The sequence below is a fragment of the Polypterus senegalus genome, chromosome 16, assembly GCF_016835505.1.
Source record: "Polypterus senegalus isolate Bchr_013 chromosome 16, ASM1683550v1, whole genome shotgun sequence".
NCBI classification, from domain to species: domain Eukaryota; kingdom Metazoa; phylum Chordata; class Cladistia; order Polypteriformes; family Polypteridae; genus Polypterus; species Polypterus senegalus.
Window position 1 is genome coordinate 90,312,463 of NC_053169.1, and position 22,901 is coordinate 90,335,363.

The window sequence follows — 22,901 nt, forward strand, 5'->3', positions numbered from 1 at the left end:
TACTTGTTTCCATCTTAGCATTGGCTCTTCTGTAAAACAGAAATAGAAGAGGTCCTTGACTGTCACATCTTTCAAAAATAAACAACTCCCTGTTGTTGGCATCATTAGTACACTGCCAAACGTCACTTTTGCCCACAAGCCAATCTTTTAAACACCAATCCAGAAAGAGTGGTCACACAGAAAAATCAGTTGGACACTGATGACTATAAGGAGAGCAGTGACCTGGGCCTGATTTACTGTACAAGCAAAGGGTCACAGGGTGTATGCAATAAACTTGGAGAACAGAGTGCCATGAACACATTCTGTTGATTTGTATTAAGCTGCCTTTATTGTGTGTTGGTTCTGAAAGCTGCACAGTTTGAACAGGCGACATGGAAACACAAACCTGATCTATAGTACTTCATGTCTTTATAGACAGAGGAGACAACAACAAAACAAAGAAACATTCATTTAGCAGTCTGTGTCCTTGTAGAAACTTCAATGCCAGAGACCAGAGGACTCAGGCCAGGTGGTCACACTACCCCTCTGCAGTTTGCTGTGCCCACTCAGACGCTGTCTCATTTCATTGAGGATTGTGCAGGATGTTTCACTTAGCAGTGTTTATTTTACATGACATTTATCATTGGGTTCAAACCTTGTGGCTGACTTTTGTGCACTCAGATGCTACACCAAGAGATAAGACCTTCTTGATTATTATCAGGATGGAATAGCATCACAACAGTTACTATAGCAACAGGTGACAACACTCAAGGACATATGAAGTAGCAGGACCCTCCTGGCTGCTGGGTCAAGATTGTAATGCAAATATCAGCAAAAGCAGGAGGTGATGCAAGTGCCAGGAGACCCCCATCATGGTCATTGTGGCACTGTTCTTTTGATACCAATCATTATATTGCAGCCTAGCATCACATCAGTTTCTGACACAAGGGAAGGAACTCACAAGGTATTCCTGTCACTGTCAGTGACATAACTTGATTTTCTGTCCAGAGCAAGATGACAGAGTCCCAGTGAATTGATTGACTTCTTCAAGGCATTTAAGAACAAAGAACTAGAGAAGCAGTAGATGATTGGATCCAGGACGCTGTTCAGGTACGTAAAAGCAATGGATATGCTGAAGAATGTGGCAAAGACATTATAGGCCTTGCAGTTTTCTGGAAAGAACTTTTTGATCAGAAGGGTAATCAGTCCTGACAGAATGCCTGGCATGAAGCAGATGGTGAAGAACAGTAAAATGAGTATAAGCACTTTAATGGCTTTCTGGACCTTGTATGACTTGTCTAACTGGCGAAACTTCAGTATCCATGTGATCCTAAATGTGCAGAAGAGCAGGATGCCAAATGGTATGAAGAATTCAAAAATGTAGACCCCATAGTGCAGCTTCATTACAGAAGTCAAGTTAGAGGTGTGGCTAAAACTCCGGCATAGAGACATATTGCCACTCACATAAAGAAGATTGTTGCTCAGTAATGGACACCGCAAAGCCAAGACCAGTGCCCACATAATAAAGGAAATGCCAGCTGAATACCTGATGGACAGGTGACTGAGCCGGTGGTGTGGTAAGACAATCTTGAAGTAGCGATCGATCGCCACTAGAGTCATGAATCCAATGCTGGCAGAGCGGTTCACAGTCAGCATGAAGAGATTAATCCGACAAAAACTGGCTCCAAAGATCCAGTGCTCTTTCCTTATGACATTGTCAATCCTGAAGGGCAGGGAGATAATAAGCAGGAAGTCAGCCAGCACTAGGTTCAGCAGATAGACGGTGAGGGGCTTCCAGGTTTTCAGGGAGAAGCAAAAGACCCATAGAGCCATTGCATTCCCAGGCAGGCCCAATATGAACTCTATGATGAGCACAGGGGTCAAGATACTGGCTGCATCGGTTTGCTGGATCAAGCAGTGCATACTGTTGTTCTGGGTGGACATGGCTGAACACCAATACTTCAGTACTTCAGAATATCAATGGAGTCTTGTCCTCAAATTGCTCCTTGGCACATCTGCTGTTCTGCAATACAGGAGAGACAGGCGTTAGAAGAATCAGCTGGCATGTCAGCATGTGTGTGTATGAGTGCTTGAGTTTGTCTGGTGTGTTACCTGCCTGTCTGTGACACAGTCTATAAATAAACCTGGAAACTGACGTCCTATGGACATGTCATACTTTGACAGACTAAGAAAATGAAATCTGATCATTCTTGAGCAGAGGAGATTGCATAGGATCATAGTCCAGGTCTTCAAAGTTCTCAAAGGCATTGATAAAGTAGATATAGCAGAATTCTTTCAGCTTAATGGATAATCATATACTTGAGGACGCCAGTGGAAATTCAGGGGAAGTGTATTTAGGACTGAAGCCAGGAAGCACTTCTTTGTAGGAATGTTGAACAAACTGCTGAGATATGTAGTGTAGAAAATCTCTCTATTATAAAAGAAAATCTTGCGACAAGATTATTGCCAAGAGATTTTTTGAAGTCCCACCCTCCTCTCCACCATTTCCGGTTAATGGCCCACACCCCATGGTACTCTCATCTCTTATTCGTGTGAATGCTTTTGTCAGACACAGTTCCTGTGCTCTCAGCTCTTATACATTTTTACGTTTTCCTCACTTTAAGTTCTCAATAAATGAATACTTATTATGTCCAAATCTTATTGAAGAATTTCATCTCGAAGGCTTATCAGCAGAAGAAATGAGTACACGGGCAATACTAGCACGGAGAAACGATGAAGTCAAATGAATGAACGCAAAAATTGTCGATCAGTTACAAGGCAAATTGGTTAAATGCGTATCAATAGATTCTGCTGAAACAGTTGGTGGCGATGATGCAGAAGATGAAAACATCAACTTACAATATCCCGAAGAATATGTACAACTGTTAACACTGTCCAGTCTTCCACCACACAAATTAGTGTTGAAAGAAGGATGTATCGTAATGTTATTGCGTTATTTATGTCTGAGTGATGGGCTATGCAATAGGACAAGATTAGTTGTATTCAAAATTGGTCGAACAATTCTGACATGTCAAATTTTAACAGGCGACAAGAAAGGTAATGTAGTACATCTAACATGAGACACCAAAGGAGATCTTGATATGCCATTCATATTAAAACGTTTACAGTTTCCCGATAGAATAGCTTTTGCTATGACAATTAACAAATCACAGGGACAATCATTCGAAAAAGTCGGTTTATTTATTAGAGAGAAAGGAACGATATTCACTCATGAGCAGTTATATGTTGCGTTATCACGATGTAAGTCCAAACACGGAATCAAAGTTCAATGCGATATTGAGGAGAAGTTAATTCGAAAAAGTTTTAAAGTAAAAGTGAAGTTTAAAAAGTACTTGCATGTTAATTTCAAAGCCAAACAGAACGAAAACTTATAAAGCAACGAATACCTCTAACGCAACATGAAACATAATTTTCTTTCAATTTATTACATTTTACTATTTTTTACTATTGCTAGTTATTCACTGTAATGTAAAATAGTTAGTTCTATTATGCATATGTAACAATTCCCATGAAAGTAACAATCTGTTTGAATTGTACATCTGCTTCCCCATACGCGAGTGGCAGAGCCGCAAAGTGGCTAGTGCATAGCACCCGCACGGGGGTTGACGAGTGAAGCGAGCAGGGGGCAGAGCCCCCTAGTATTCTTAAAGTTAATGATTTGCATATATTCAAAGAGAATCATAAGCATATATGAAATTAAGTACAAACCGGATTCCAAAAAAGTTGGGACACTATACAAATCGTGAATAAAAACTAAGTTGCAATGATGTGGAGGTGCCAACTTCTAATGTTTTATTCAGAATAGAACATAAATCACGGAACAAAAGTTTAAACTGAGAAAATGTATCATTTTAAGGGAAAAATATGTTGATTCAGAATTTCAACAAATCCCAAAAAAGTTGGGACAAGGCCATTTTCACCACTGTGTGGCATCTCCCCTTCTTCTTACAACACTCAACAGACGTCTGGGGACTGAGGAGACCAGTTTCTCAAGTTTAGAAATAGGAATGCTCTCCCATTCTTGTCTAATACAGGCCTCTAACTGTTCAATCGTCTTGGGCCTTCTTTGTCGCACCTTCCTCTTTATGATGCGCCAAATGTTCTCTATAGGTGAAAGATCTGGACTGCAGACTGGCCATTTCAGTACCCGGATCCTTCTCCTACGCAGCCATGATGTTGTGATTGATGCAGAATGTGGTCTGGCATTATCTTGTTGAAAAATGCAGGGTCTTCCCTGAAAGAGATGACGTCTGGATGGGAGCATATGTTGTTCTAGAACCTGAATATATTTTTCTGCATTGATGGTGCCTTTCCAGACATGCAAGCTGCCCATGCCACACGCACTCATGCAACCCCATACCATCAGAGATGCAGGCTTCTGAACTGAGCGTTGATAACAACTTGGGTTGTCCTTGTCCTCTTTGGTCCGGATGACATGGCGTCCCAGATTTCCAAAAGAACTTCGAATCGTGACTCGTCTGACCACAGAACAGTCTTCCATTTTGCCACACTCCATTTTAAATGATCCCTGGCCCAGTGACAACGCCTGAGCTTGTGGATCTTGCTTAGAAATGGCTTCTTCTTTGCACTGTAGAGTTTCAGCTGGCAACGGCGGATGGCACGGTGGATTGTGTTCACTGACAATGGTTTCTGGAAGTATTCCTGAGCCCATTCTGTGATTTCCTTTACAGTAGCATTCCTGTTTGTGGTGCAGTGTCGTTTAAGGGCCGGAGATCACGGGCATCCAGTATGGTTTTACGGCCTTGACCCTTACGCACAGAGATTGTTCCAGATTCTCTGAATCTTCGGATGATGTTATGCACAGTTGATGATGATAGATGTAAAGTCTTTGCAATTTTTCGCTGGATAACACCTTTCTGATATTGCTCCACTATCTTTCTGCGCAGCATTGTGGGAATTGGTGATCCTCTACCCATCTTGGCTTCTGAGAGACACTGCCACTCTGAGAAGCTCTTTTTATACCCAATCATGTTGCCAATTGACCTAATTAGTGTTTATTGGTCTTCCAGCTCTTCGTTATGCTCAAATGTACTTTTTCCAGCCTCTTATTGCTACTTGTCCCAACTTTTTGGGATTTGTTGACACTGTGAAATTTTGAATCAACATATTTTTCCTTTAAAATGATACATTTACTCGGATTAAACGTTTGATCTGTCATCTACGTTCTATTACAAATAAAATATTGACATTTGCCATCTCCACATCATTGCATTCAGTTTTTATTCACAATTTGTTTAGTGTCACAACTTTTTTGGAATCCGGTTTGTATATACAGTACTAATGCACACTAGCATAATAAGGGTTAAACTATAAAAATCCCTTGCCTGCCCATTTTATTAATTAACTTTGCAGCTGCTAAGCTTAAAAACTTCAGTCAAGGACATTTTGTACTTTAAGACGGCTGAATGGGCCGTTGTTTTAAGAAATGCTGCCATTAAGGCTTTAGCCATGAAAGAAAACCAGACAGGCTGTTCGCTTCCATTTACAGCGGCTGGGCCTCTGCCTCCCTGTCTAACTGCCTGGACAGGTGATGACAAGTCAAGGAAAATGCAGTTTATAAGAAATAACGTTATTGTTTTAGGGGCGCAGCTGCCCCAACCTCTAGCCCAATATCTTATGTGTGGGTCCGCCTGATTCCGACTTATGGTGGAAATCAATTGATAAGTAAGTTTTGGACACCTGCGCAGGGTATGAAGTAATGATGGCAGTATCAGTCAAGTGATGGACATTAGGTAATGATGGGAAGATCCAGAAGGAGGAGAGTATTTACATAAGTGATAAATTTAAGCTCGCTGAATTTGCTAACTGCTCATTTCAATTGATTTGGGTCTGTGTATGCATCAAGCAAATAAAATTGGATTTTGCTACCTTCCTGGAACTCCGTATGCCTTCTTTGAACAGCATGTAGTTAAAGCAGGAATCTTGAAAACCTTTATGAAGAATCTATATGAGATATTAGAACATCTTACTGTATCTATTAGCTAAATAAATGAGCATGATGGACCAAATGGTCTCCTCTTGTTTGTCAAATTTTGAATGTTCTAATTGGCTTCAAATTCAGACCCTTTAAAACTGATGGCACTTGCTTTCCTTGCTCCTAATTGTATTTTTATGGCAAATGCACATTCTCAAGGTGAGGTCAGGTTGGGGGGCAAGCACTGGTACAGCGTGTTGCCACGCCCACCACACGATGAAACAGCTTGTGATCCTGGTTGGCAGCCCCCCCCAGACAGACACATGGTCCAGTCCCACCCTCCGGAAATGACCCTCTATGTACTTGGGTGTCCCCTTGGCCTGGTCCAGCCCCTCCTGTGAGCCGGATCACCCTTGGGGAATCACGCCACATGGCCGTAGTGCCGTAACTGATGCTCCCTCACAATGCAGGTAATGTGCCTGAGCAACCACTCATTCAACACAAAGTCAAACCAGTGGTACTCAAAGATTCTCCGAAAAGACAAAGTACCAAAGGAGTCCAGTCTTCATCTCAGGTCACTGGATAGCGTCCATGTCTCGAAACCATATAGTAAAACAGGGAACACCAGGACTGTAAAGACTTAGACCATTCATCCATTTGCATAGATATTGGGAGCGCCACACACCCCTCTCCAGGGATCTCATGACCTCCCAATCCATCTACTGACTACATAGGAAGATTCACCAGAGACATGAATGTCACAGTGGTGTACTGTCTTAGAAAGAAATCATTTTTTAAAGAAGTTAGATTCAATCATAACCTCATTTATTTGGAATTCAAAATATCCACGCATCCAAAGGGTGACCCTACAAAGACCTAAGGCAGAAGGTGGCAGGGCACTACCTAACTTTCAATTTTATTACTGCGTGGCAAATATAAACCTCGACGTTGACACAAATAGATGTACATAAACAGGGTTGGTCCACAATAGAAGTAAAATCCAGCAATACTTCTTTACAATCCTTGCTTTGTGTCGTCGTCAATATACTAACAACCCAATTGTGCTTGTTTCACTCAGAATATGGAACCAATATAGTAAATACTTTAAGATGGAGAAGCTTTTATCTGTGGCATCTCTACACGATAACTACCTTTTTCCACCCTTTCAAACGTGTGCAGTTTTATAAGTTTACAAAATGTATAGGATTAAATCGTTTAGAGATCTGTACATAGATGATGTCTTTGCATCCTACGAATGATTACACTGCAAATTTAACTCACTATCAACGCAATTCTTCCACTACCTCCAAATTAGAAACTTTGCTAAACAAAATCTGCCCAGTTTTCCTCACCTCCCACCTATTTCTATTCCAGAAGAAATATTGATCAGTCTTAACCCTTGTGACAGAATTAAGTGCTTGCTCGCACCCTTGCACCCTCAGACACCACGTCAGACACTAGGTAAAAGTCCAATAATAATATTTATTATATCAATAATGTGCACAAAGCACCCTCCACTCCCAAATACTCCAATAACAATAACAACAATAATAATAATAATCCTCCACTCTCCCAGACGCTTAGCCACCCTGCCTCCCAACTCAGCTCGTCCGTCTGGGATTTCCCATAGTCCTTTATACTCCTTGACCCAGAAGTGTTTGTCCCTCAGTCCACGTGACTTTCTATCACTTCCGGGTCAGTTAAAACTTCTCTTTTCTTCAACCTGGAAGTACGTCATTCCTCCCATTCACGTGACCAGGACGCACTTCCAGGTTATAGGGCACATAGCGAGGCTCGTAGACTCCTATAGCGACTCCTTGTGGTCCCCAAGGTATCCAGCAGGGCTGTGTGTAAAAACTACAAAGTCCATGAGGCCCTGCTGGAACTTGGGGCACGTCCATGCAGTCGGGAGAGCTCCTCCTGGTGGCCTGGGGTTGAGGGCCGGCAACTCTTGCCGGACATCCATCACACCCTTAAACGGCAATTTGCCTGCATGCTGGAGCCGAGTATATTCAGCAGCATACATTCGGTGACGTACATTCATTGAACTCCGCAACCGGCTAAATTTGTTTCCCATTGCAATTTGCCAGCACGCTGGAGATGATCAGTCAGTGCCGTACATTTGTTGAGCAGCCAGCTCATGACCACTGCCGGCCCCGGCAGAACTGCAGCACCACTGTCCCTAGGATTCAGCCACTGCACTAGAGCAGCCTGCAAGCATCAGCGCTTACCTATATGTTCTTGCGTACAGCCAGCTCAAGCGCAGTTGGCTCGGTGATTTACTGAATTTCATCAATGGCGTCAGTTGCACCTTGTACATGTAATAATAGATTGTTCCAGTAGTTTCTTTAATTGTTTTTACAGTTTATTGGCAGTGTGTAAAATGATCAGTAATTGTGATGCTCTTTGCATGAAAAAAAATGTGTTCCATTAAAATTTCACATTTTCTTTGTGAATTGTGATATTTACTTAAAATGTGCAGGAAAAAGTATTTGGCGTCCAGAGGGTGCATTAACCCATTTAACCCATTTCTATAATGTATACAATTTAAAGTCCGTTCCTTTCAAAGATCCCAGAGTACAGTGGGAAAAGGATCTCTTAACATTTCAGAAAAGGAGTGCGCACAGAATTCACTCGAGCTCCCTATTTTATTCTCTATATACCTTCACCCTATTGGAGCATTTTTTAGGAAATTTAACATTTCTTTTCACTGCTGTGCTGATGATACTCAGGTTTATATTCCTCTCTGCAACAAATCAACACCACAACTGTCTGTCTGAGCTAAGATCCTGGATGGCTAATAATTTTCTTGATCTAAATCAAAATAAAATGGAGGTGCTTATAGTGGGTCCATCAGCTAAAGCCCAAATTGGTCTTGGACTTCTCGGCTCTTTCTCTGTCTTTTGCAAGCCTCAAGTCCGCAGTCTTGGTGTTATCTTTGACAGTAACCTCTCTTTTGAGGAACAGATTCATTCTGTAGCTTTTTCCAACTTCATCTATTAGGTAAGATAAGGCCTTTATTATCTTCTAGGGATCTTGAGAAAGCTACTCAAGCTTTTATTTTTTCTCGCCTCGATTACTGCAACTCACTGTATTCTGCGATTAACAAATCCCTGATGCGCAGGTTACAGTTGATCCAAAATGCTGCTGCTCACTTTCTGGTTGGGGCAAGAAATTCTGACTCTGTTTCTCCGATTTTAGCTTCTTTACGCTGGCTGCCTGTCAGTTTTTGAATTGATTTTAAAATCTTGCTGCTAGTTTTTAAATCTTTACATGTGCTTGCTCCTGCCTGTTTATCTGAATAATGTGTTTTACACCAGCCATCGAGAGAGCTTAGATCTTCTGATCAGTTGTCTCTGGTTGTCCCTCGTACCAAGTGTAAAACTAAGGGGGACAGACAGGGCTTTGGCAGCTGCTGCTCCTCGTCTGTGTAACTCTTTACCTCATCATATATGGCACTTTTCCACTGCATAGTACGGCACAGCACGGTTCAGTACAGCTCACCTTGGTTCGGCTCAGTTCGGCTCGGTTTGCGTTTCGACTGCAGTTTAGTACCGCTTTAGAGTGGGTGGGATTATTCACGTGTCGTTATAGTTGCGCTGCCTCTACTGCCGTGACATCATCGTAAACGCACCACAAGCGACCTCCTGAAAAACTTTTTCATTCCACGTCGCCCCATCCAGCTCTCGCTGGATCCGCTCCTCGGCTACCAACGAGAGGAACGTCTGTACTTCCTCAATAGACCACGAAACAGCCATTTTTGGTTAAAACAAAATGGTGTGTTTGAACCTTCGCTGGCTGTGCTAAAAATCTAGCGGGTCTGTTGTGTCTCGTGTCGCAAGTTCAGTGACGCAGTAATGACGATTTTCTCCGGCCAATCAGTGACCAGCAGAGTTTACACGTCATGTTTTGGTAACGGTTCGGCGCGCTTGGAACCTCGGCTGAGGTGGTACTAAAAAAAGGACCAGGTACTGTTCCCAGTGGAAAACCCCTCAAAAGTGAGCTGAACTGAACCGTTTCGTGCCGTACTATGCAGTGGAAAAGCGCCAATATAGGAGTCGTCTACAATTCAAAACGAGATTAAAGACTCATTTCTATTCACTTGCATTCCGTGACCTTCAGTGATACTGATGGTTTTCTCTTTGTGATTATACTGTATAACATTATTTCTATTTATTATGTATCTTATTTTATGTTCATATATTTTATTTCTATTTATGTTTTTTATGTTGTTTTTGTTTTTCTTTTATTCTATTATTGTAAAGCACTTTGGCCACAGCATTACAGTAATCCCTCTTCGATCGCGGGGGTTGCGTTCCAGAACCCCCCGCGATAGATGAAAATCCACGAAGTAGAAACCATTTATTTGTATGGTTATTTTTATATATTTTAAGCCCTTATAAACTCTCTCACACTGTTAACATTATTAGAGCCCTCTAGACATGAAATAACACCCTTTAGTCAAAAGTTTAAACTGGGCTCCATGACAAGACAGAGATGACAGTTCTTTCTCACAATTAAAAGAATGCAAACATATCTTCTCTTCAAAGGAATGCGTGTCAGGAGCAGAGAATGCCAGAGAGAGAGAGAGAGAAAAGCAAACAATCAAAAAATCAATATGTGCTTTTGGGCTTTTAAGTATGCCGAAGCACCGCGATAAAGCGGCATTTTGTAGAGGAGTGTCCGTATCTTCTAAGCAAACAGCCCCTCTGCTCACACCTCCTCCGTCAGGCGCAGAGAATGTCAGAGCGAGAGAAAAGCAAACAATCAAGCACCGCGCGGGAAGCATATCGTATATCATTGAGGAGTTTTAGTTAATACGTAATACATGCTCTGATTGGGTAACTTCTAAGCGATCCACCAATAGCATCCCTTGTATGAAATCATCTGGGCAAACAAACTGAGGAAGCACGTACCATGAATTAAAAGACCCATTGTCCGCAGAAATCCGCGAACCAGCGAAAAATCTGTGATATATATTTAGATATGCTTACATTTAAAATCCGCGATGGAGTGAAGCCGCGGAAGTCGAATCGCGATATAGCGAGGGATTACTATACTGTGTTGTTTTAAATGTGCTATATAAATATATTGACATTGACATATAAGCAAACCATACAATTATTCAATTTAAAATCTTTTATCGAGCTCATCAGTTTCATTTAAAATTGTCCAAAATGTTTCCAAGGCAAGATCCAACCTGCGAATGTTGCAATTGAGCTCCAGCCTCACTAGGCCACATGTTTTGGGTGTGTAACAAATTAACATCATTTTGGACCAAAATCTTTAATTGCCTATCAGACAACATTGGTGTCACAATCCCTCCTAATCCATTAACAGCTGTGTTTGGTGGGCTCACAGATTGCCTTAAAGTGGAGAAGGACAAGCAAACTGTAATTGCCTTTACTATTGGCATGTAGACTTACAGTATTTTGCTCAACTGGAAGAATCCTAGCCCACCTCCTCTAAGTCCAGAAGTATTTAACACCTGAAGTATTCCCAGGCCTATGATAAAAGAAGCTTCTCAACCATCATTCAGATGAGCTGGAGTCGGGTGGGAGATGGACAAAGCTTGTCTGGAGGAGTGGAAGGAGAGAGAAAATAGAGAAGAAAGGAGAATACTTGTGGTTATGTCATAGCAGATGAACTCTTTGTTCTACTTGAAACCCCTCTGACTAACACAAAGGGATGAAGAGTGTTCATAGACCAGACAGGAACTGACAGCTAGAAAGCAGTTAATCATCGTAAAGACCATGATAAGCAATTGAAACTTCATGTGATCCACACCATAAATGCATATGAATAAAACACGGTTGAATAAAAATATATGAAAAAATACATAAAAAGTAATACCGTCTTCCATAGTTAAGATCACAGAAATCTTTGGGCTTCCCTAACGAGCCCATAAGAGCAGTGCATTTCTTTTGTTCACCTTTTTAGACACTGTATATGTACTTCCAAATACTGTGTGCGGGTTTACATGACATGCACATATACACAAAATGGACTGCTCTCAGTTAGCAGCTGCCATAGTTTGTAATGTGCATTTGTGTTTGGTGGTGCGTGGTGCATGTGATGTTTGCAGCACTCGCTTATTCATTTTCACTCAAATTAATCTGCCAACAGTCATTGCGGTAACGCAATAAGCATGGCTGACCAGGTCTTCCTATACCTTTGCAACCTCTTTGTGCTCCTCTAGAAGACTGCCTAGATACTCCACAGCCAATTGAGATATATGATCCCACAAACGTGCCCTTGGTTTACCACCAATCTTCTCTCAGCGGGGGGTGTAAAGGGGCCATCCTAATAATATGACCATTGCTCTTCTTCATCTAGAGGCACATCGATTCTACTCTGAGCTCTTCCTGTATTGCTAAGCTCCCCACACTATCACAGAGTCAGCCGAGCAACCTTATGCAGGAGCCTCATTTTATCTGCTTATACTCTCGATTTCATTCTGTCGATCTCTATCCACAACTCATGACCACAGGTGAAGAAGGAGAAGGTAGACCGACTGGAAAATCAAAAGGTTTCTTCACAGACTTAGCTTCACGACTAGAGCCAGGTATAATGTCTGCAGAACTGCTGCATCAGCGGACAAATTCACGGTCACCTTTACACTTCACTCCTGAACAAGACTCCTACTTATACTCCTTCACATGTGACAGCTTTTCACCTCTTATCCTGAAAAGAACATGACCTTCTTTTCCAAATGAGGACCATAGCCTCAGATTTGTAGAATTGCAAGCACCTCACACTTGGCCTTGGGCCACTCCAAAGTGTACTGATGATGAAGCCAAGAAGACAACATCATCTACAATCAGCAAAGGCACACACCCTGATTCGATGCTTTTCAGTTAATGGCTGCACCTTCATATCCTGGAGGATAGAAAAGCACACTTGATAGAATTTAATGGCCACACTGCCCGGACTTAACTAAGCACATAAGTGACTGACTGAGGTTCTCTTCGTTTGCACAGCCCCACCAGACTCCCAGGATGAGAACTCGGGCCCACATCCTGCACAAAATGTGTTGATGAGCCATAGAAGAACTTTGTCAACTCAAGTGACTACTCGGGTTTCTGCCACAAGGGGGGCTTTATTTTGTGCCATCTGAGCCTCACTATGTGGGCACCTGCAGTCAGTTCATACAATTGCACATGGACACAGATATCTAGAAAGTGCGTGAAGAATTCTCTACTCGAATGTGGTCTTCTGCGTTGATGTTAAAATGGCAAGATTTTGTCCAGGTCTGGGTGCACAGTAAGTATGAATTGACCCAAACACAGAAAAGTTTGCAATTTTGTCCAGCTCAGTAACATGCATTGAAACGTTCAGCTAATGTTTTCACTTTTCATGTGACTCTTTTTGATTGAACAAAAGAGGAACATTAGTACTAGAAGCACTTTCTACGAAGTGTGCAAAATGACACCAAGACAATGTGCTAAAATTAAAGTTTCACTTTGTTGCAGTTTAGAAATAGACTGTCTCTCGTTGCACTTCAAAATACCGAGAACATCACCCATAATGCACATGCACACTTCATTATCATCAAAATAATATGTAGGACAAGTACCAAAAAAAGAAATCATAACACAAGATCTTATCAGTGCGCGACAACAGCTTTAGAAGAAAAACAAGGAGACCATTAAGAAGCTTTAAAAATCAACAGACACAGCATTCTGTAGAAACCCAGGGGCGCGTGCGGTCACCCTAACCCGACACGGACAGGCAGAAACGCAAGTTTGCCACACAGCACACGTTTATTCACGTGGGAAAGTGCTTTTCTATTGTTCCCCACAGTACCACAGTGCACCCTTTTCTTCTCCCTCCGCCTCCACTCCTTTCCTGGCAAGCTTCGTCCACCTCCTCCCAACTCTGTCTCCTCGAGTAGTGGAGGCTCACTCCTTTTATAGGACACCCAGAAGTCCTCCAGGTGTCCAACAACCAAACAGAGCTCGGCAAATGTCCAGCCGCCCCCTAGCAGAGTAGAAATTCTATGCTCCAAACCCGTGACCCCGCTGCAAGCCAGAGGGGTCAGCCCGGGTGATAGTATCCAGAATAAGCTCTCTCCCCCACCCGGACCTTCCATTATTGAGGTGTCCTAGCTGAGTAAGGGCCCCGGCAGTCAGGAACAATTCCAAAATGTCAATCAATACATTTTCAGTAGGTTTCTACTCCATCTAATGCCGATAAACTACAAATGAAGTCTGGTCGTTGATGAAAGCTAAACATCTAGCTGTGCATCTTCATAGGTCATGCAATCTTTGTTCTTTTTTGGTCACCACGCTAACCCACATTAGGAAGAGAGTTAACCACCCAGCCAAACTCTGCAATTTGGGTTTGGTTAAGTCTGCGGTGTCTCTGAACGAGAAAGCAAGATCAAATTGTGCAGATCAGAGAAGGCAAGATGGATGAAGTCTGTCTGTTGACAACCACCACTACATAGTAGAGGCATCCATTGGAGCTGAACAGCATTGTAAAATAAGAGGACAGGTGATGTCTAAGCCAGACTGAAGACCCTGTGCACTACGAGTGCTTCTTTATACAGACCACCATTGTCAAATGGCACGAAAATGCCATAACAAAACTCACACTTTGAAATGACTCGGGATCGAAAGAACCGATTGAGTAGAATCCATCTGTTCCACTGCGCTCATCCCCAGTAATTCAAAATTAAGGAGAAAAGGTCTCAAAAGAGGTCCCTCATATATGATGTATGCATTTTTAAACTTTTTAAACCAGTGTTTAGTATCAGACTGACATTAGACTAACTTCAGAATGTCTTCATTAGGCTCACTAGGAGTCTCAACTGCCATGTTAAAATCATTAAAAGGAATTTTACTAAAAAAGCCGTCTTTTAGATAGATAGATACCATATAGTTACAGATTTGTGTTTATAAGCAATGACTTTCACCATCTAAGTTTGGAAGCAGTACTTCTTTATCTCTGGAGGGATCCAGTGAGCCTGTCAGACTTTGTTATAAGGGGCACTGCCAACTTGTACAAAAAACGGCATTGCCCAGACTTCTGATGCATGACAGGAAAGCACACATGAAAAGCTCCTAAATGTTCCTTACCTTAGGTGAAGTCCCTCCTGTGTGCTGGTGGAGGTCCTCTGCTGTCGAGACGTCTAGATGCTAAACAAGATAAATTGCTGGCCTAAATGTAACAGCCAAGCAGGGGAGAGGAAGCTTCTCAGAAGATGCAAATGACTCAGCAAAGGCGTCAGTTGCGCCAGAAACTGACAACGGGTTGTGTGTAGAGCAGAGTCAGCACTCAGCAGCACTACCCCTATCACTGAGCCAAGAGTGCGCAGGGAGGTTTATCTGCTCTTTGAGACCCTTCTTTGAGACACTGCGGAAGCCAAAATAAAACATGGCAATTCACTTTGCTGTTGTGATTGAACTACAAGCCAAGGTGCCATCACCCTCAAAACCAACCACAACCCTCATACCAAACTCCCACCCACAAATGCCCCCCATTCTCCAGAAAATGAATTTCCATACAAGAAGCCACCCCAGCAAGGACGACAAGTTGAAGGTTGGGTCAAGTTTTGTGAGATGGTGACACCAACCACTGCACTGCTTTATCCAAAGAGAAGACTCTTAGAGGAACTAAAGCAATGGAACCCTGAAGAGGGGATGCTCAGGGGGCAAGAGATTTGCAAGGAAAATGGCATTACCGAAATGGAAAATGACAGACTGCAGGCGCATTAGAGGGACAGAGAGGGAGAGACAGAGTCACAGAAGGAACAAAGAGCATCATGGCCTCTCAACACAAAGATGGTGGATCCTGCTATGGAAGAAGATAAGCTAAATATTTCCACAGGCATTCATCGGGTTTTGTAACTTATATCCTGTTTTTGTTAGAGGAGTAGCTTGGAGTTCAAAGAGAGGCTACTACTGATAAGACAATTAATGATCTCTGTAAGCAATAAAGCTGATAATCTGTTTGATAAGTAAATGTCACCAGACATGACATAACTCTTGTGTGTTATAAAGTATCGCAGTATGGCAATGATTTATGACGTGGCTTAGAGAAAGGGGGAATTTTACAACACAATACAATACAATATATTTTTGTAGTGCCCAAAATCACACAAGAAGTGCCACAATGGGCTTTAACAGGCCCTGCCTCTTGGCAGCCCCCCGGCCTTGACTCTCTAAGAAGACAAGGAAAAGCACCCCAAAAAAACCCTTGTAGGGAAAAAAATGGAAGAAACCTTGGGAAAGGCAGTGAGTGTCAAAAAGAAGGGGGTCAATACAATACGACACACAGAACAGAACAAATCCTCAATACAGTACAAAAATAAAAATTTTACAAGTACAGAGCAGAATTCAACAGTAGATGATATCACATAATATGACTTGGATTTGTTTAGAGTCCTGGAGACCTCAGCCATCAAGCTGCCTCCCCCATTTGGTCATTCCACAGCTGAGACAGGCAATCCGATGAAAGGACCCCTCTACCTGACAATTCCTGCGATCCTCCATCAGAGATGACTTTACCTTAGGCAGGCAAAACAACTTGGCAGGTGGGCCGTGGCACCAAGTGCCACATATGAGTACTGAGAAGAGAAACAGAATAGGTGAGGGTTAGTATCAAATTATAATGATCATGTTACTTATGTTTTAGTGCTAATGACTAACAACAGAGATGCAGTCTGTACAGTTAATCAGCAGCTCTAGTCAGGGTGTGCTAAACTGAAGTAGTGAGTCTTCAGCCGGGAGTTAAAAGATGAGACTGAAGGGGCATCTCTTATTGTAGCAGGCAGACCACTCCACAGTTTAGGGGCCCTGTAACTAAAAGCTCGACCTCCTACTGTTATTTTATTAATCCTTAGGATCATACCAGACCGGAATCGTGAGATCTTAATGTGCTCTCTGGTTTGTAAGTCATGATAAGTTCAGACAAGTAAGCCAGACCTCGGCCATTTAAGGCTTTATATGTTAAAAGCAGGATTTTGAAATCTGCCCTAAACTTAACCGGGAGCCAGTGTGTGAGGATTTAAGAACTGGAGTTGTGTTCGTATTTTCTTGTTCTTGTAATAATTCTTGCAGCAGCATTTTGGATTGCCTGGAGGCTTTATAAAGAACAATTTGAACATCCAGTGAACACTGCATTGCAGTAGTCAATCCTACTATAAATAAATGCATGAATTAAATTCTCAAAATCCTGTTTATTTAGAAAGGGCCTTCATTTCCCAACATTTTTAAGATGGAAGAAACATGATTTGGACAGCTTTGTAATTTTAAAGCTATATAGAGTGCACACTGTGCTAATTGGGTATTCAGGACTTGAATGTTGAAGTTCTGGATCAGCACAGACGCTAATAAAGATCTCCTCTTGTTAAGTTAAATATTGTTGCACGCTGTCAAAGCATGCCATGCATGAAAGTGATACTGCCAGGTGCAACAGAGAGAGACAGTGGGGTCTGATTAGGAGTTCACAAATTTAGAGTGCAGTTTACTCAACTGTTAACCAGCAGGTGCCAGGTGTGTCACACTCACTCCATTCCTAAAGAGAAATGGTCAGGCCACGGGGGGATTGCAAAAGCCACAAAACCTCCAGGACGATAGGTGGCAACCCATGGAAACACAGGTGGAGAAGTTTAGGTCAGATGGGTCATTAAAGATTGGGGGAGGAGAGAAAAGCAACAAAGCCTGTAATTTACCATCCAATGGCTGCACGACAGCACACATGGCAAAATGTATTCTGGAAACCCTAACCCTAACCCTAATCTCTACGTATTAGAAACGTATTCTAAGCACATGTGTAACGGGGCTACATAATAATAGGTATTTTTTTTATGTCTGTGCTGAGTTGTGTTTTGTTTTCGTCGTCCCGTTTACTATTGTGTATGTGTGTATAAGTAAATGTTGTCCCCGTAAGTCAAACGAGGGAAGGACGATGAAGGGAGACCACATCCCCGTGACGGGAATTTCCTGTTTAATCATCCATTGACATCCAAGACATTCAGTTTTAAACAAGAGGAGCGGAAAAGAAGAGAGGCGAGGAGAGAGAGAGGGAGAGGAAGGTGAGGAGGGAGAAAGAAGATCGATAGAAGAAAGGAGCCGGGTTACGCATTCATTGTCCAACTCATCACTGCCGTTCATTGTGCAATTCCACTGCTTGCTTTTTCAGTATCTGGATCATCATCACAACAACCAGTGCAGAGAAAACCCGGGGTTTGGATTCATACCAGCCATTGCCAAGGACTGTCAAGGTGAGGTCGTTTTCTATTTCAGGAAGAAGAAAAATATCACTTTATTAGCTTTGGATTCATTTAACACATGCATTTCTACTGCCATTTATCATTAATCTGTGTTTGTGTTCCGCGTTTATTCATTTATTGTTTAGGGGCAAGGGAGGGTTTTTGTAAATATTATTATTATTTATTTGTGTGTTCATATAAATAATTTATATATATATATATATATATATATATATATATATATATATATATATATATATATATATATAACCACTCACTGGTGTCTTTGGGATAGTGGTGAATTGTGTGCGCATAAGTGTATATAGTATTAAATATTTGTCTGTCCTTGTATGTGCATCTATTTATCCATCCATCCATCCATCCATCCTCTTCCGCTTATCCGAGGTCGGGTCGCGGGGGCAGCAGCTTAAGCAGAGAGGCCCAGACTTCCCTCTCCCGGCCACTTCTTCCAGCTCTTCCGGGAGAATCCCGAGGCGTTCCCAAGCCACCTGGGAGACATAATCCCTCCAGCGTGTCACTCCACCCTTTTCCGGCTGAGGACCATGCTCTCGGATTTGGAGGTGCTGATTCTCATCCCAGCCGCTTCACACTCAGCTGCGAACCGATCCAGAGAGAGCTGAAGATCACGGCCTGATGAAGCAAACAGGACAACATCATCTGCAAAAAGCAGTGACCCAATCCTGAGTCCACCAAACCGGACCCCTTCAACACCCTGGCTGCGCCTAGAAATTCTGTCAATAAAAGTTATGAACAGAATCGGTGACAAAGGGCAGCCCTGGCGGAGTCCAACTCTCACTGGAAACGGGCTCGACTTACTGCCGGCAATGCGGACCAAGCTCTGACACGGTTGTACAGAGACCGAACAGCTCTTATCGGGGGGTCCGGTACCCCATACTCCCAGAGCACCCCCCACAGGATTCCCCGAGGGACACGGTCGAATGCCTTTTCCAAGTCCACAAAACACATGTAGACTGGTCGGGCAAACTCCCATGCACCCTCCAGGACTCTGCTAAGGGTGAAGAGCTGGTCCACTGTTCCGCGACCAGGACGAAAACCACACTGTTCCTCCTGAATCTGAGGTTCGACTATCCGACGGACCCTCCTCTCCAGAACCCCCGAATAGACTTTTCCAGGGAGGCTGAGGAGTGTGATCCCTCTATAGTTGGAACACACCCTCCGGTCCCCCTTTTTAAAGAGGGGGACCACCACCCCGGTCTGCCAATCCAGAGGCACTGTCCCCGATGTCCATGCGATGTTGCAGAGACGTGTCAACCAAGACAGTCCTACAACATCCAGAGCCTTCAGGAACTCGGGGCGTATCTCATCCACCCCCGGGGCCCTGCCACCAAGGAGTTTTTTGACCACCTCGGTGACTTCAGTCCCAGAGATGGGAGAGCCCACCTCAGAGTCCCCAGGCTCTGCTTCCTCAGTGGAAGGCATGTTAGTGGGATTGAGGAGGTCTTCGAAGTACTCCTCCCACCGACCCACAACATCCGAGTGAGGTCAGCAGCGCACCATCCCCACCATATACGGTGTTGACACTGCACTGCTTCCCCCTCCTGAGACGCCGGACGGTGGACCAGAATCTCCTCGAAGCCGTCCGAAAGTCGTTTTCCATGGCCGCATATATTTATCCACTGTTAATATATCTGCACTTAATCGTTTGGGAGAAAAAGGACTATTTGTAAGGCGTATGGCTTGTTATTATCTTGAGAAGCCTCAGGTTAGCCAAGGCAATAGTCTTGGTAGTGTAGTTGCCGGTTACCCATGAGAAACATAAATACTATATTTTACTGAGCATTAAGATGTAAGAGATAGGATTAAAAAGAAATATGCCTACATATTTGTAATATTCCATATGAGCTAGAAACTACCAATAGTTCATAAGCTAAAGATTAGATGCGCAGGAGAGCTGGCATAGAGAGGGAATGTGAACTCTTTGGCTGTAAATAATGGCAGCAAGTGCCGAGATGGTAAGGAGTACAGGTAGGCCTTGTCAGACAGACATGACACCCCCTCAGTTGAGAAATAATTAGGGGCAGAACTGGAGCAGGGGAAGGTTAGGAGTCAGATGAGGATGAATAATGACTTGTGTGATAAGATCTGTAATAAATGTAAAGTTGCTCATGGCTGCTCGCTCTCTTTGTGTGTGCCATACAATAATTCTTGATTCTGCTGCCTGTCCTGAGACTCCGAGTGCCTTCTTTGGGGCTAAGGGTGCCCATGCCAGCCTGCTTCTACACACACACTCTCTCTGCCATAGAACAATGGGATTGTGTTGCGTCTTTCATAAGATGGACATGGAAACCCGGCCCTATATAGGCAGTTTAGAGCTCAGAACTGAAGGGGGGGAATCTGTCTTTTAGATTTTTAGTCCACGTGCTTGACGTGCTGTTGTTCTCCATGCAGAGTTCACATTGGGAGCCTAAAGGGGCCAGAAACTCTATTGTGAAGGAGTCTTGGTTTGTGATGTCTTCTGGTGCTTATTCATTTTTAATCCTACCTTTGGACCAAAGAAATGCTACAATTTGCAATTGGGTCGTGGTTAAAGAATCCTAGCATTTAGTTAGTTTCGTGGTGACCTTTTCTTGCTTGGCTCCTTTAACTTTGACTCCTCTTTTAACCTCGGCGCTGACGAAAATCGTTATGACTTTCTGCTTCTTTAACTTTGGTCCATTCTGAGAATTCATTTTTTTCTGTTCCCCTCACACTTCATTTCCTTGATAATAATTATTATCCTTTTAAAATTAGTAGACACTTGATTGTTTCATTTTCTATATTACTTTTCTCATATATGTGGAAGTAATAAATTGGAAATATCTTACAGAAAGGAATTTTGTCCTCAAAGTCTCATTTCTACTGCATTCTTGTCCTTCAATATCTTTTAAATTCAGTTCAGCTTTTATTCTTTTATGAAAACCGCGCATGTGACAACTGGCAAGTCTTCCTGGGTATGTGAAAAAGCACGACAGTGGCCAGTTTATTGAACCTTCTGTCCTGGAATATTTTGTTTGATTACTTGACCATTTCAGCAGTCTCTTCATGCTATTTCTAAGACAAATGTTATATATTTCTTTTTAAGGTACACACTTCATGCACAAACCCTTAAATATTTTGTATTTAAATGGTTCTCTCACATCTTTGAGGTTCTATTGATTGATGCTGCATTTTGGTGATTTGGACAATGTTTTAAATTCATACTTGGCTTGAAAGGACATGAATCGGCATATTTATTTTAAGCCGCTGTCTCTGTGTTCTTTTATTTTGTATTTTAAGCTCCATATTCTGAAAGCATATTGAGATTGCCTGTTTCCTTTTGAAGTTTATGAACCATTTTGTGAAATCCTCTTCAGTACAAGCTGACACCTTATAGACTTGGTGTTGGTGTTTTCATTTTTACTTATCTGTCAGTTCAATTCCTTTATTTTTATATTGTTCTCTTTATTGAGAGTAGACTCAGAGAGCTGGTACAAGTGCAATAACATATCGAGCCATCTATATCCTAACTACAGGGTCACGGGGGTCTGCTGAAGCCAATCCCAGCCAACACAGGGCGTAAGGCAGGAAACAAACCCTGGGCAGGGCGCCAGCCGACCGCAGGGCACACACTAGGGACACTTTAGGATCACCAATGCACCTAACCTGCATGTCTTTGGACTGTGGGAGGAAACCGGAACTCCCAGAGGAAACCCACGCCAACACGGGGAGAACATGTAAACTCCACGCAGGGAGGACCCAGGAAGCGAACCTGAGTCTCCTAACTTCGAGGCAGCAGCGCTACCCACTGCGCCACCGTGCCGCCCCTGAGTCGATTCAGTTCCTTTATTTTTTGTATAACTCTCTTCACTGAGTGCAGGCTCAGACGACTGGTACAAGTTCACAGGTAAATGCAATTACAACTGTTACAAATGACTAATTATATACTAAGTACACATAAAGACAGATTTCTTTAAAAAGACAGGAAAGCAAAGTAATGTGAAACGGATTAACATAACTGGAACTCAGAAAGACCTGTCCATTAGTTAAGTTGTTAAACTATTGCCAGTTAATGACAGAAGAGAGGAGAACAAAGCCTCCAGGCAGAAACATCCCTGGAGAAAATAAACCTCTGGGGGGTCCACAGTCAATTATGATAGACACCGTCAAAGATAAAGTCACTAGAGTCCTAGTGACCTCGGCCAACTGCCCACCCGTCCTCCTGGGAGTTCAACAGTAAAGGCTGTGCTGGGCCATTTTATTTGGTGACAGAATCTTCACATCAGTTGACTACAAGGCTACCACTCTCTCAGATGTCTTACCATTGGCAGGAAAACAGCTGGGAAGTAGGGCAGTGGCACCAAATGGCACAGCAGGACACCAAGAAGAGAAACAGAATAGGAGACATTTAATAAAGTTTAATAATCATTGTAATACTTATGTTTTTGTACAAATGTCTAACAAATAGAGATATGAACAGGGAATCAGCAGCTCTAGTCAGGGTATACTAGACTAAAGTAGCGAGACTTCAACCTGGATTTAAAAGCAGAGGCCAATGGGGTATCTCCTATATCAGTGGTTCTCAAACTGTGGGGGGCCCCTAGGGGCATGAAGTAACAAAATGTGGGGGCACGAAGATGTGATAAAAAGAAAACAAGAATCGAAAATATGAAAAATACTTCTATTGAAACCAAAACAAATTAAGTTAAACTACATTCTGATACTAGAAAAATAAATATAGAGTTAGATAAA

At 42.6% G+C, this 22,901-nt stretch overlaps 1 protein-coding gene across 1 annotated transcript; it reads right to left on the reverse strand.

The window, feature by feature from the left end:
* Window positions 1–305: 305 nt before the first annotated feature.
* On the reverse strand, window positions 306–15,132 carry LOC120516850 (hydroxycarboxylic acid receptor 2-like). The gene is made up of 2 exons (XM_039738816.1): window positions 15,016–15,132; window positions 306–2,002 (listed from the first exon to the last, which is right to left on the reverse strand). The coding sequence occupies exon 2, from the start codon at window positions 1,921–1,923 to the stop codon at window positions 937–939; it is 987 nt and encodes a 328-aa protein (XP_039594750.1). The 5' UTR covers window positions 1,924–2,002; window positions 15,016–15,132; the 3' UTR covers window positions 306–936.
* Between the last annotated feature and the right edge of the window lie 7,769 nt (window positions 15,133–22,901).

What these genes read in the sequence shown, in the direction of transcription:
- LOC120516850 (XM_039738816.1), bottom strand. Translation starts at nt 1,923, where the DNA reads ATGTCCACCCAGAACAACAGTATGCACTGCTTGATCCAGCAAACCGAT.